The 15,980-nt window shown below is 35.6% G+C and overlaps 2 protein-coding genes across 2 annotated transcripts; one reads left to right on the top strand and one right to left on the bottom strand.

The window, feature by feature from the left end:
• Positions 1–7,064: 7,064 nt before the first annotated feature.
• LOC132167288 (S-type anion channel SLAH2-like) lies at positions 7,065–9,884 on the top strand. Its single transcript, XM_059578207.1, has 6 exons — positions 7,065–7,123; positions 7,402–7,586; positions 7,743–8,213; positions 8,297–9,067; positions 9,143–9,174; positions 9,266–9,884. The coding sequence occupies exons 2-6, from the start codon at positions 7,419–7,421 to the stop codon at positions 9,624–9,626; spliced, it is 1,803 nt and encodes a 600-aa protein (XP_059434190.1). The 5' UTR covers positions 7,065–7,123; positions 7,402–7,418; the 3' UTR covers positions 9,627–9,884.
• Positions 9,885–14,444: 4,560 nt separating this feature from the next.
• Positions 14,445–15,853, bottom strand: LOC132164832 (probable membrane-associated kinase regulator 6). The gene is made up of 2 exons (XM_059575383.1): positions 14,921–15,853; positions 14,445–14,829 (listed from the first exon to the last, which is right to left on the bottom strand). The coding sequence occupies exons 1-2, from the start codon at positions 15,606–15,608 to the stop codon at positions 14,816–14,818; spliced, it is 702 nt and encodes a 233-aa protein (XP_059431366.1). The 5' UTR covers positions 15,609–15,853; the 3' UTR covers positions 14,445–14,815.
• Between the last annotated feature and the right edge of the window lie 127 nt (positions 15,854–15,980).

The raw sequence follows: 15,980 nt of genomic DNA on the forward strand, positions 1-15,980 counted from the left end.
TGGGTTTTAATCTCCTATAGCTACTCTAGTTTGATCTATTTGTAGAGATTGTTTCATCAACCGGATATGGTTACTTCCTTTCAACGGATCCAAATGGGAATTCAGTGCATTTCCTTCAACAACCTCCTTTCGGTGGGTGTTGTTGTTTCAAAGCTGGTTAGCTCTTTAGCTTGCTTCAAACATCACTTTGATGATGCCATTTCTTGGTCTGTTGACCAAGATCCGGAGGACTAGGTCATTTTTTGGCACATTTTCTATTTGTTTGTATTTTCTGCATTGTATTGCTGTTTTTTGTTTGTTGTTGGAGAGTTAAACCCTTTTTCAATTTTTTGATTCCTTGTACCCTATCCTTATTTGCTTAGAAAAAAAAAAAAAAAAATCAAATTTCAATATTCTTTTAAGGTTTTTCTCTCTCTAACCGTTATTTCTTTATTCCTAAATCTTCTCTATGACCTTCAATCTTAGTTTCTATTTACTCATGTCATACGCCGTCAAAACAATCCTAATTCTGTTGGGTGTCCGTAAAAAAAAAAAATTAATTGGAGCCATCATTTTGCAGCTTAAGATTCTCCCCGGCCCGGTGAGGTGCATGTGAAGACATTTTCAATGCTGCGCGCATGCTTTATAGCAGTTAAGCCAAATAATGCAAGAGAGACACAGACACGTCGTAATCACACGGTAACTAAGAATCGAAGAGGGTAGTTTAGTGCATGTATATGCTTTTTGGCAATTTTCTTGCCATGATGGATCAGAATTAGATCACTATCATATATATATATATATATATACTATCATAATTCCTTACTAAAATAACATTTATTATTATTTTATAGTTTTACGGAACTCCAGCTAGTTGTCAATATAATTAATTGGCTAGTCCGTTCTTTCGTTTTCTTCTTGTCATTTTCTCAATGATATTATTATTATTTTACTTTCCCAAATATTGCGGCTGGAGATTTTGGTGGGGGCAATGCAGCTCAACTCAACCAAGTGGAAATTAATGATGCTTGAAAGCATAACCAACCAATACAGAGAAAGCGTACAAGGAAGGAACATTAATATATATACAATTAATTCTGGCATTTCTTCATATTTATCCCATGAAAAATGTATATAGATCGAACTGCTGATTATTAGACTTCTTCTTTTCGTTTGGTTTTGAATTTTCATGTACGTAGGTTTTTCTTCAATTGGCTCCAATTAACTTCTTTTTCGATGCTTATATATATATATATAGATTGATTGATATATAGAATTTCCAGCCTTTTATTGCTTAGAAGAAAAAAAGAAAGATAGAATTTCCAGGAAGCAAGGTTTGTCAATTTCATCTCCACGTACAGTAACATACTTCTATTACAAGATTTGTCATTCTCATCCAAAACTTGTATGCAAGCTAGAATTTGCATTTAGACATTCGAAATTTTTTTGACTTTGGGTATTCTAATTGGCGGCGAATGTCTGATATGATGGCTTGTTTGCAATAATGATAAGAGAGCCCATGAGTCGAATGAGTAATTATTTTGGTTTTGTTTAATTATTATATAACATATATATTATTCAAGCCGTCAAGGGACTAGTTTCGGGGGATTAATGCCTGCTTTAAAAGCTAAATTTTGAAGAAGCTAATTAGCTAGTTTACAAGACAAAGCTTTTAAAAAATGGTTTACTTAAACTATAGACCAACAGCTAAGCTTATCAAAATGGTTATGTACGCTACAGACCAACAATCGATTCTTAAAAAAATCAAAAAAATAGAACAAAGGGTATGTTTGAAAAGTTTTTATTTTTTTATTTTTGGGTTCACATTTGAATGTTTTTATGTGGGATTCACTTAATTAAGAAAATTGTTTAGCTGAAAACAATACTAAACATGCTGCTTTTGAAAAAAAAATACAAGCATAAGTGTAGCTAAAATTAAAAACTTAAAAAAGAAAAGAAAATTTAATTAAAACTCCCTGAATTTTTGTACAATTTCTATTTACTCCATAGGTTTTTAAATCCAAATAACACCTTAATTAGGTTTTTCACGAATTTCACTTATTTCATCCAAAAAACTGCTTATGTGGCATTAACGAGATTAATGTCACATAAAGAGTTCTGCCATGTTTCATGCCACATGTCAAACTTTTTTTATATATATTTTATTGAAAAATATCAAAATCCTAAAAAGAAAAAAAAAAAACCCAAACAATTGTACAAAAAAAAAAATCCAAGAACACGCACACCAAGCCACGCCAACCTATTGCGCGCAAGGGTGGACGCCACCTCTCTGCTGGCCCGCCTCCCTATTCTTTTTAAATCTTTTGATTTTTTTAACATGTGACATAACGTGACAAAACTACTTATTAATCTTGACAAATTAAGGTGGTTGCACAGCCACTCCTCTTCTTCGTTAGTCGTTGTTAGATATGGTTGTGCGACTGCCTCTTTCTAATGTTTTTTTTTTGTAAGTGAGTGGCCTACACGTGAAAAATTAAGTCCATATTTTTTTGAATGTCAAAAGTTTTCTAAAATGTATTTTGTATTTTAATTTGTTTATTAAGATAAAATTATATCTTTAGTTTTAAGAAAAAAATAAATAAATAAATAAACCTTATGAAACGGGGCCAACATCTTTTGTCGACTCTTTAAGGAATCATGTGACCTATCTTTTTGTTGGTCTGAGAATAATGAAACCGAGCTTTTGTAGTACTTTATAGGGCCTCAGAAGTAGAGTGGTCCAGCTTGAGCCATGGTCTACCTAACCCAATGTTTTACTGGTTGGGCTGAAAAACCCTTTTTGGGAACCATGGTTTCGGGCAGGCATCGAGGGATTATTCAAAAACATTAATTACCTATCACAAAAACTGTAATTACCATAAATTTAACTTCTACAAACGAGCATTTAAAAGTAACACGTGTCCAAAGAAAGTATGTGATGAGCACATACATGTTATAATGTTTAACTTCTAGAAAACATAAGTTTCTCAAATATTAAGAGATGTTTGTTACTTTTAAAGGTCAGTTTGTATTTATGTATTTATAGGTAATTTGTATCCTCATTTTATGGTATTTAATATTATTGTATTTAACGATATAAATAATGCCACGTGATAAATACGTTAATATGTTATTAACAAAAATTTAATTAATGTGACACCATTTATATCGTTAGATGTAATAATATTAAATCTCAACCGTAAACACGCAGAGTGCTCTTTACTCCATTGTAATTAATTTTCTCTTTGGCAAACCATAAAATTAGAAAAGGAACAACAAACCTCCTGGTCTAATGTGTGTTTAACCTCCTTGTAGTAATTTTAAGAAAGTAGTTTCAAACCGTTGAGCAGGTTTCATCTCTCCCCCGTTCCCTTCCACACGTAGACATACACGACTAACTACTAACTAGCTTCCATCCCTTTAAATACCTTTTTTCTTCTTCTTCTCCATTGCTGAACCTCCCTCTGTCTTTCACTCCATACAAGGAATTGAAGCACAGGAAAGTAGAGGAAAAATTGGTTGATGGTATGTTCTAAAACCCTTGCTCATATATATGTTTATTTCTTAAATATTATAATCTTTCTTTTTGTCTCTTCTGATTCTATGCATGTTCTTGCAATATTTGTGAGCTTGAATGATATAAAGCCCAACAGCTAGCTTAATTACCAACCCATCTTGTGTTAAGATTATAAGGACACCCATCCCTTTCCTAGCTTGGGCTGCCATGACCAAACAAATACATTGCCATTAATTGGGCTAGCCAAGACCATGAAATAAGGATACAGAGTTCGCGTAGTTTTATTGTTTAGATTATTAACAATTCAGACAGCAAATAAAAAAGCTAAAATGAAGCTCACTTGCCTAAACAAATTTTGAGTTGTTCACCCGCCTGCTTGGGTAGATAAGCTTATAAATTGACTCTCTAACATTTATTGATTGTAAAATCCAGATCCATAAGATATGATAGTTGAAACTTGTCGGATTAGTCAATGAGTGATGTGAAAGGATCACTTTCTAGGGTTTATTCCTTGTGACCTAAATCTTATCTTATAGATCGAGTTTGGAGTTGGAGATATTAGAAGTTCTTGCCAACCAAGCCGATCGATCGATCCAGTACGATATTAGCTGGAATCCATATTTGTCATGCATGCAGATCGGAGAGGACCACGCTTTAATGTTTATCGATCGATCTCAAGTGAAAGTAGGGTTTTTAGGGTGACAGAGAAGGATGGACCATGCAACTCAAGGGTGATATGCTATGGCGCACCATCTTTTGTGGCTTTGTGCTACGAGGATTTAGCTTGCCCTTCCAAAATATCCCCTCATATTCATATATACTACTTCTTCAATTGAATCATTCATTATGCTTTTAATTAATCATACCATTTATTATAGTTTAAATTTGATTAATTTAATCCTTCAAATAACACGAAAATCTTTGGCTTTATTTATTGTTTACATCGGTTAAATGGAAACAGGATCCTCTCCAGTCCATCATGGACTGGGAAATATCCAATTCATGGTTATGATTTTTGAGAAGAAATCTTATGGCTATAAATGGGACACATATCTCATAGCCACCCCCTTCCTTTTTTTCTTATTTTTTTTATTGATTTGTTTTTTAATTTTTTTTTAAAATTTAAAATAATATTTTACTATTATTTTTATTAGTATGATTTTTAAGAAGAAATCCTAGTCATGAACGAGATATTCTTCAGTCCATTATGGACTGGAGAGCATCCTGTTCCAGTTAGGTGGTCGAGATCTTTAAATAATGGGTTAAAAGAACGATCTACCTCTTGATTGTGACATACTATTCAGTGGCAATACGATGAGATAGGGTAAGGTACATACTTTATGTTTGTTTTTTTTTTGTCTAGCCTAAGTCAAATAAAAGTTAATAAATATAAAAGCAATTTTATATGAACGAGTGAAGTTGGAAAGATGAACCTTCTTTGTGTCCTCTTAAATGTGACATGCATTTTAAAATTATTAATAGATCAATATTTAATAATGATCATCTTAAATTAAATAGTAATTTTAAAGGACACATCATATTTGAGAGTACTTAAGAAAGACCATAATCCTCTTTCTAGCATTACTTTGCCTGAACTTCTATAATATAGCTAGATTTGGTTTTTGTCTAGCCTCGACAAAAAAAATAATCTTCTTAAAGGGGTGACTGACTGTCTTAAGGAATAATCTGGTAACTGGATTTTTTTTTTTAAAAGCTTACTTGTCTCAATTCAAATGTTTCATTTTGAATCAATTTATTGCTCGAATTGCTAGTATATACTTATGAGACTTACTTTCCCGGGAGATTTGTATCTTGGCAAATTAATAAGCCATAATTAAGCTCCTAGATGCCATTTTTCTAGGTCATTATATTTTACCATTGTTCTAGTTTATAATTTTAGTAAAAAATTTCGTGACTTTTCCAGTTCAACAGGGTCAACATCTACCTTGCAACACCTAGTGCATGTAGCGTACACAAGCACAAACACTTTCTGTAAAAGGTTTCTTTCATTTGGATGATATTTGCCACTACCCATAAAGAAAGGAAAGGAAGATACTGTTAAAGATGTTTAAGAAAGGAAAATAATTTACCAAGCAGTTTAACAATTATTGTTTCTTCTTACTTATCATTTTCCCAGATCCCAGAGGGAAAAGTTGTTGGGACATGTACGTCTTCCAAAGAGGCCACATTTACCAAGATGGTTATTTGTTATCAAGGTTGGAAGTTCAAGCCATCTTGAGGTAGGACATATATATAGACTTTTTTGTGATACTATTATTTTACTATCTAAAAAAAAGAAAAAAAAAATAAAAAACCAAAAGGAAAATCGACTTCCATTTAAATTCAGTTAGAAAAATTTTGTGATGTGACATAAATGTGAAAATCGTTTGTCACACTTATCTCACATTGTCACACTTTTTAGACCGAATCGAAAGACTAGAGGGAAGGGGATTCTTTCCGCTGTTAGGCCATATAGACAAATATAAGTGGGGACTATACTAGTAGTGTCCGGAACTAGATTTTCTTTCATTGAAATGAACTGGAGAAGAGCCGATTCTTTTATATATATATATATAAAAAAAAAAAAAAAGAATAAAATTATTATTTCACATTTTTTAAACAATTTTATCTTTTTATTTAAAAGAACCGCTGGTTTAAATCGGAGAGGATCCAAATTATAGTAGTGGCATGTCTGATTTTGCAGTGTTTGCAACATAATTTGCAGTACATGTTTGACTTGTTTGTGCTTATCTTCTGTCGAATTTTCAATGGGGATTCCAACTGTTCCAAAGAATGTAAAACAAATGGCTTATTTATGTATTTATTTATCTGATCATTTGTAGTATAAAAATGCATTTTATATATGTTGCGTCCCTTTCATATATGCATGTACTGCCACCTCCGTTTCATGGGTTTATATATTCTCAATTAAGTTACCTCTATTCCCTAACAATTATGCACCTGCATTTTAGGAACTTGTAATAAGATGATGCCGTACGTCAAAGTAGCTCCTTTTGTTTGTTAATCTAGTCAACCTCTTTTTTTTTTTTCAGGATTCAATCTAATTTCTTAGCAAAAAAGTGAGATACATGATTTTAATGGCAATAATATATATTATCGTGACAAATCACTCAAGCCTGTCGTGCAAAACAAAAATATTATAAATAAATATAATTCAAGCCTGTCATTGCTTTGTCGACCTACCATAGTCTCGAATAGCTGGGATGGATAGTGTAAATTTCACTTCTTTGTCCTTAGCATGAATACCTCAATCCCAAATAAATTAAACCATACTTGTATATAAAATGCATTTAATTGACGTACACCCGGCCTGTGTTGCCGTGTTGGGCTATATATATTAATATATGCTGCTTCAATTCCTACTGTTAATTGGAAGATAGAGATATAGATATGTGTGTAGTTGTGCTTATTTGTTTAATTTCTGAGACCATATATATATTTGTTCTAGCCTATGTATGATCTTTTTTTCTGAATTCTCTTCCAACTCATCTGCTCCAGAGAAGTGAAAAGGATACCGTCTCTTTGGTGGTTGGATGCAGCCTCGAGTTTCTCCCGCCTGAGCATCAAGAAGTGTTTGCATAGAAATCAGTTTTGATCTACACTGAGGTTTGGATTCTTAATCTTTTATTCCAGCAATATTCTTTCTGTAGTCCTATATATATATGCAGATATATCGCTCGTGATGCATTCTTGGCTCTTAATATGAAATTACTGTAAATCAATTGGCAGATGAATAAAACATAGGATATCATATAGTTAGTAACGAGGAGAATCTTTGTTACCTTTAATATCAGTGGATGGTAGATATTTATGCAGTATATGTTTCTTAATTGTAACTGGTTTTATTTCAAGGCATTCATGGACTTTTCTTTTATGTCATTCAGGTGTTCTTTCTTCTATCATGGAGAACGGCACACATCTGGGTTCTGCATGGCAGGATTCCCCTGAAGTTCCATCTCTCATCAAGCATATATCATCAAATGATGTTGCCGGCTTTGATGACATGACTAGCTTAACGAAAGATCAGTGTCAGACAAGTGAATCTGAATCTCATAGTCCATCAAATGATGTAAGTTTTTCCTCAAATCCTATGCTTTTTGACGCTGAGAAGCTGAATCTGCACACACTGGAATTCAAAACTCTTATATAATAAATCCTAGAAAACTCTAAGAATTATAGAGAATAGGAAAATATAATAACTGAAACAACTTGTGTATTAAACCAGGGGGACGAAACTGAGCCCATCTACCATCGTCAAAGGGTGCATTCTGTTTCTATCAGCATGCCTCAATCTCCTGTTGCAGTTCACTTACAGAACACCAGAAGAGTTCTCTTCAGTAGTGACACAATTTTTGAAGATGGAATTCCGGATGCTTCTGTTGTATCCGGTGCTGCTTGTGGCGAACCACCAAAACATCATTCTCAGCCAATACGAACAGCCGCTGCATATAATGAGGCAATTGGTGGTGGACAATTTTCCTACCACCAGAGTATTAGAAGGTTGAAGGACAAGAGATATGATTCTTTCAAAACATGGTCTGGGAGACTTGAGAGGCAGATCACACTACTACGTGGAAAGTCGCCACCGGAATCTAAAACTGAGGATGAGAAAGTGCCGAATAGAGAAGTTGAAAAAAATTTACCTGTGCACCGCTACTTTGATGCCCTGGAAGGGCCAGAGCTTGACACCCTTAAGGTTTGTGTTTTTCTTCCAATGAACCCAAATGTTGCTGTGTGTGGTGCTTGTTGATCATATTAATGAAAGTCCTTTTTTAACAGGCTTCAGAGGAAATGGTGCTACCGGATGACAAGACATGGCCATTTCTTCTGCGTTATCCCATCTCTTCATTTGGTATTTGTCTTGGTGTTAGCAGCCAATCAATTATGTGGAAAGCCCTGGCCACCTCTGCCCCTGCAAAATTTCTTCACATAAGCCTGAGAGTGAATCTCGTTTTATGGTGCATTTCTATTGCTCTTATAGCCACTGTTGCTTCCATCTATCTTCTAAAAATGGTAATCTACTTCGAAGCAGTTCGCCGCGAGTACTACCACCCTATCCGTATCAATTTCTTCTTTGCCCCATGGATATCCCTCTTGTTCTTAGCTCTGGGATTGCCACCTTCAGTTGCTAATAACCTGCCTCCAGCTCTTTGGTATGTTCTCATGACACCAATTTTCTGTCTTGAGCTTAAGATCTATGGACAGTGGATGTCAGGAGGCCAAAGAAGGCTCTCAAAGGTGGCCAATCCTTCAAACCATCTGTCGGTTGTGGGGAATTTTGTGGGGGCATTACTTGGTGCATCAATGGGGCTAAAAGAAGGTCCTATATTCTTCTTTTCTGTTGGTTTGGCTCACTACATGGTCCTATTTGTAACTCTCTACCAGAGACTCCCAACAAATGAGACACTCCCAAAAGAGCTCCATCCAGTATTCTTTCTGTTTGTGGCAGCACCAAGTGTTGCTTCAATGGCATGGGCAAAGATTCAAGGAACATTTGATTATGGTTCACGGATTGCTTACTTCATCGCTCTCTTCCTTTATTTCTCACTGGTTAGTGTCTCTGTCCTTCTAATGCATATTGAGATATTGCGTTGTGTTTCTGATTGATATTCTGTGCTTTCGCAGGCGGTTCGGCTTAATTTCTTCCGAGGATTCAAGTATGATATGGCTTAAATTTGTCCTAGTGAAAGTATTGTTCCAAGTGCTTTTGTTTAATTTTCTGATTTTCTGTTTTATTTGCATCCATAGATTCTCCCTGGCATGGTGGGCCTACACTTTCCCAATGACTGGTGCAGCCATAGCAACCATCAGGTACTCAAATGAAGTCAGAAATGTAATAACACAAGCCATGTCTGTCATACTCTCAGCCGCTGCTACACTTACAGTCACTGGTCTGCTTATAACGACCATCTTGCATGCCTTTGTTCTCCGAGACCTTTTCCCTAATGACATGGCTATTGCCGTCAGTGACCAAAAGCCAATACCACAGAAGAAGTGGTTCCATCTAAGACATGGTAGCTCAGATTCCAAAGATATTGAACAGTACTTAAAATTTGCAGGCTCAGATGGCAAAGATTTAGAAGCCTCTCTAAAACATCAAAACTATTGAAAGTAGAGAAGCTTAAACTTCTTGGTCCATGTTTCAAAGGCCTTGAGAGGTTGGTGACGTTCAATGACTACTTTTGCTACTCACATGCATGGGAGGAACAAAATTTAGAGTTTTAGAAGTTCCAGTGAACATGTGTACAGAGAGAATTAAAAGTTTGAGTACTAATTAGAGGATAGTGAAGCACAATCATTAGCTCAGTTGAATATTGTAAGAGATGGGTTTGGGTAAAGAACTTATACAGGTATGTTTTACACTAGAAAAAAAGAAGAAGTAGTACCATGGATCTTGCTTAGTTCTATTTATTATTATCTTTCTCACGCTAGTAAGCCATATACAGAGCTTTGATCTTTAACCAAAGTATGTAAATGCAATGAAGTGCCTAGTAAGTTTTCCTTAGCAGCTGCCACCCTAAAGGAACATCACATTCAGTGATTGTTAAGAGCCTTGTACTCACTATGAGCAAGGAAATTCATGCACTCATTCAATAGCAAAAAAATATCACTTGAAAAGAAAAATGTTGCAAGGAATAAGAATTACACGAGTAAATAAGACATAGTTCCATTAGTCCATGTGAATTTACGAAATTGTTCATGGTCTATTCATAAAAAGGGCAACATCTGAAACTTGTCCGAATTTATAATCATTATATATACCACATTCATGATAAAACTCTTACATGCAAGGTTATCACTTGGTTTATATTGCTTTTGTTAGAACAGTTGATATCGTGCCGACTCAAGCGAGTCAAGTGATAGTTGGAAGTACCTACAAAGAGAGAAGAGCTTAGTAAAAAAACTTGTTGCAATGGGTCGGCAGGAATAGTTTCGATGCTTAAGTCAGTATAACTCAAATAGAATAATCTAAAAAAGCAAAGGTAATGCGAAAGAGAATGAGATGAAAATCCCCTTTTACTTGGTGTTTGCTCTAACTTTGAGCCACATGTCACGCTTTTATTGGAGACTCCTGTTATAATGTTTCTTAGATCCCACAATTCCTACATGCGATCACGTCATGCAATTACTGACGTGTGGAAGAAGCGGATTTAGTGAGGTGCCATACAACTGTTCTTGGGTCGATGGATTAATGGACCGGGTATCGGGTCTACAGGCCCAACAGCTTTCATGCCCAAGGCCAGTAAAAGCCGAACGGCTGCCATAGGGACCCTCTACCCTCCTAATGCATTGAAATATAAGTGAAACACAAGGTCTGTACAGAAAATAAGTTAGATGAACCATTCATTATCCTAACACTTGTACGAATGATCTTAATTGGGATGAGTGCTTCCGACATACGGCATGTACCAACGTTGTGGTCCCCTGGCCTGTTTGGGCCAATGTGTCTACAAGTTGTTCCAAAGAAGCCATCTGAATGCATATGTCTCTTAGCAAGGACGAAGTTAATGCTTCTATTTTCATCATAATGATCAGTTTGGAGATGCAATTTTATCCCAATAATAATCTACATGACATGGCATTGATACTTACCACAAAGAAAAAGGCATGGCATGCAGTTGATAGCCACTGGATCCTTGGTGCATCTATGGCACATATGTACTCTGTTTCTTTCATTTTTGTGCCTCAATTTTTATCCTACACATATTATTTATCTGTGGCCCTCTCACCATTATGCATGTTTTGTTTGTTTGTGTTTGATTTACAGTGATATTAGCTAAAGAAAATATAAATATATTGGAATACAAACTAAACTCATTCTGATAACTGGGTAATCTGCTGAATGGAGTATTTGATTGGCTAACAATAAATCATGTAAAAATTCTTGTGTTTGCATTCCTTTGTTGATTATTCAAGATGAAACGGACCCCAAGGTTGTGTTTCCACCTTAAATCCTGTGTCAATATATTTTGAGGACTAATCTTGGAAACCATATCTTCCACTTGCAAGTCCAGGCAATACGTAGATGACAAGCAAAGTTATGACTTGGCTAGAGTTTGGATAGTAGCTACAATGACTGAAGGATCAATAGGAGCGACAAGTAACATGTATGAGGTTCTGGTCCCCTACAAGCTAATTGATGTAGCAGCAAGAGAAAAAAAAAAGTTGTAAAGGTGCTCTTGGTTATGCTTCCTTTGATCCTAAGCACAGAAAATCCATCATGGAAGACAAAAAGAAGTAGAAAGAAACGAAAAAGCAGTGCTATCGAACTTTGGCATTTCTCCTGGCACATCTTGTCCATGTCTCCCTATCCTGCTGGTTGACATGTGACAAACTTCTTAGTCTTAGCCAATTCTCTTTCCGCTTCCACTGGCTAAAATTTGGCCAAGTAAACTTCAATTAGCTTCCAGTATGGGAATGACAAGCAATTGCAGTATTGGAAGATGATGAACCATATATATGCTCGACCAATCCGGATCGAGAAAATGGACTTGGGAGGCTAGGATTCAGGACAACATTATGTTCCTTTGCTCGACCAATGCTAAGGAACATAACAGAGAGCAAGCGATAGGACTCGACCAGAGCAAAAACCCAAATAGTTTTTATATACATCAGCAATTTTTGATACGACTCGCAAACACGAATTGCCACCTCTACATAATGTCTCTATTTGTTGCCTAGTTGGGGTGTGACAGCATTATCAATGATGATCTCCGATTCTCCGACTTCAAAACATGTTAAATCCAAGTATGAAAGGCATTAATTTAGTCATTTATGTGCCTGTATTGATGAAGTATAATTGAGCAGACAGAAATAGACGCCACTGTATTGGTGTAGAGATATGGGCGCTGCTAGAGCCCAGAACAATTATTGTGCTAAAAGTATCACATTCAAGTTTGGTACTAATTACTCACAAATCACAATATACAGCTAGCTGTTCCACGGCCCAAAATATACGCAGCTCTATGGAATCAAACATTTTTCCACGCACGTTGCCTATTGATCATCATTTCTCTTTACACCAGTTCGAATCCTGAGATGATATAGGAAAAGAAACGAACCCAGTACACCTTTTGAGACATGGATACTGTTAGGTTTTTAGTGATTGGAAAATAGTGTGTCAAAACATGTTTTCTTGATTTTGAGACATGGAATGTCTTTGTGTTGATTTCTTTTACTGCTCTCTTGATTTTGGTATTGATATCCATGGTGGTTGGATTTTAAAGTTGATAACTTTACCTTGTTAATCTGACTTCTGATTTAAGATTGAAATATTTTCTAAATAGTTACAACTTGGGGTCTAAAAATCTGGGATTTCATAATACAAGGAAAAAATTATTTGATACTTGAAGTGAAAAAAGAAAAAAAAAAAAAACTATTAATATACATGTATCTCACACGGGTGGAATTCAAGATTTTGCGAGACTTTCATTTTGATTATATATAATAAGATTACATGTAAAGAATAAAAGGGTTGACAATCAATTACCGTCATAAGTGTTTTACATGGCTTAAGTACAGTCTTAACCAGAGGCGGAACTACATGGCCCCTTGGAGGAAAAGGATCCTCTCCATTTCATTTGAAATGGAGAGGTATCCATTTAATGCATTTAGGAGGACAAATTTGTCCAAAAATTACCTCCCAAAAGAAAAAGACAATATTACCCTCCTAAATACACTAAATAAAAACGAAATGGAGAGGATCTGTTTCCCCCCTTGAAGGGGCCTCAACACCCCTTCCCCCCCCCCCCAAAGGCCATGTTTTCCCCAAAATTTTTAAAAAATGCCTTTAATTTTTTTAAAAAAAATTAAAAATTAAAATTTTACTCCCCGAATTTTTAATTTTGCCCCCCCAAACTTCAAATGCTAGTTCCGCCCTTGGCCGACTCTTAACCATGTACATATAAGCTCTTGAGCACCATTTCCTTGCAAATCAGTTTTTAAGGGTAAGTTCTACTTGAACCTTGTATCATTTAGTGTCCGGGTCAACTCATTGAAAAGACAACCTATAAGCTGGATTAAAATGTCTTAGCACTTGGTGAGAGCATATTGTTAAGTTATTAAATATTGATAGGCTAGTAGAGTCACCAAAAGTGAAATTAGGGCTATCATCAGGTTAGTGTCGATAGAGTTGGTTGTTAACAATCTTAAGTGTTCAATATGACTTAAGCATAATTTTAACCATTTTTATAAAAGCTCTTGAGTATCCTTCTCTTGTAAGCCGATTTTCAACAATGAATTCCACCTTGGGCTTGTATTACAATCATGCATGAACAAAGAGTTAAAGATTATTATATACTACTTTTTTTATTTCTCTCTCTCTTTTCTTATTTTGGTGGGGAAAAGGTTAAGATTGTGAATTAATGAATAAGAAAAATAAAACTCATCAAATTAATTGAACTAAGAATGACAAAAGGTCAATGGAGTTTGATTCTTGATCAGCTCAATATATTTGATTAGCTAGATAAATTTATCTGAAAAGTATTATATGCTTCCCTTAATAAAATATGGATAATTTACTATATTATTTGTTTTTTCTTATTTCTTTCTCAAAAGTAGTGATGGTATGATGGATGTGTATCGAATTACCTCCACTCTCAAAAAGCTGAGCAGGGAATTCATTTTTGGACTGAAAAGGTCCATGTGGCAGTGACTCAAGTAACATGGCCTTCTTTTGGACATCATATTTTCGTACTAGTTTGAAATTTGATAGCATTTTAATGAACAAATTCTTCATAAAACAAAGAAAAGTAAGACCTGGTAAGCAGAACATGCTGATATACACATCAAGTCACTGGCTGAATTCCTTTCAGTTGGCTCATGAAAACACTTGCAGAGAAAAAAAAAAACAAAACTTACTTGCCTTTCCTTTCAACACTACTGTGTTCCTTCAATTCAGTCCTAATAATATATTATATACCATGAATTAAGTAAGTCTACTTTTATCATTAAATAAAAACATCACGGGAATAAGGGAGGCAGATTCTTTGCAATAGGAAGTGTTCCTCCCATAATGAAAAAGACAAATACAAAAATTGCAATGTATCCTTTTCCTTTTTCCTCCTCCCTTAAGTCCAAAATTTCCATAGCAGACCCTTTACACAGCTTCTACTCCCTTGTAGGACAAAAAATTTACATTATCATCCCAGAAAGATAGGGGAAATGGACAAAGAACATGTGGCTGATGATGCTCTTGTCACCTCACATTTCCTCTGTTTCCATGTGCCCTCTTGGATGGCTCCTTTCCATTTCTTTCCCCTTCTTGCTCTCTTCCTTTCTTTGCTTTGTACAACACCCTCAATTCAATTTTTCTGAAAATAAAAAAGTTCTAAGAAGATGTTAATTGACATCCAAAAATGTTTGCAGAACAGCAATAACCTTCATATTAAGAGAGGCATATACCTATGGATCTTTTGCAATGGAGCACTGCCTCATAAATTGAGCTCTCAGAATCACAAGACTTGCGCCAATCATCGACTGAGTAAGCTACACTTATCCTTGGAGATGCTTGGGACGAGTACATCCAGTTCTTCACCACCTTATGAACTCTTTTATCAACACTTGCAGCCTTGGAAGTTGATCTGTTTCCTCTTAGTCTTCTCAACAAGGGCCTAAGAAAATCCAAGTACTTTTGAAAGATGTGCTTTGATAGTCTTCGACACCTTCTAGAGGAAGAGCAATAAGGATTGATATTATCATCTGGAACAAGAACTTTTGGTGCATGGGAAGAGGATGATGGCATGGTGGGATTACTCGAATCTGAGGCCTCATCATAACATGCCTCCATGTCCATCTGCAAAGGGTCGACAAAGAGAGGCATAACATAGCCATTGGAGAAGAGCTCGTCAGCATGAACAAGAGTGAGAGGAGATTGTGCAGCAGCAGCAGGGAAGTCAAATTTGAAATCCTGAGAGTTTCTGAAGAATCTCTTGGAGGGTGTCATTCTTGGATCCATCTCGATGAATGAAGCTTCATCGGACGCGTCAAGTGAGGCCCTGCAGGAGTTCTCTAGGCTTTCTAGAGATGGTTTTAGGTTCACTAACCAACTGTATGAAAAGCTTTCAATTGAAAGAGGGTGTGAAGCTTCCATGAATGTCACTCTATTAAGCCTAGGTATGTAGGGAAAGGGAAATACGAAGGAGGAGAAAGAACAAACAGTATATGTGTTTACAGGGGAAAATGCAGAGGTGAGATAATAGGCTAATAACAAGCAGAGGCCCCCCTACTGATGCATATATATATACACCATTATATCGTAATAGTTTCTCCAAAGAAATTGCTTGTGTGGTTGTCCGAAAAGAGAAGGAATTTCAATAATTGTAAAAGAGAAAAAGAGAAAAGAAACAGAAATGTGAGCCCCATCAGGACCCATAATGTACTGTTGCATCACTAGTTTACCCCACCTTCTTTCTTCCCATCATTCTTTTCTTTATACCTTCGCAAAGAAGATGGTTTCTCTTTA

This window comes from Corylus avellana, chromosome ca1, assembly GCF_901000735.1.
Source record: "Corylus avellana chromosome ca1, CavTom2PMs-1.0".
Lineage (NCBI taxonomy): Eukaryota > Viridiplantae > Streptophyta > Magnoliopsida > Fagales > Betulaceae > Corylus > Corylus avellana.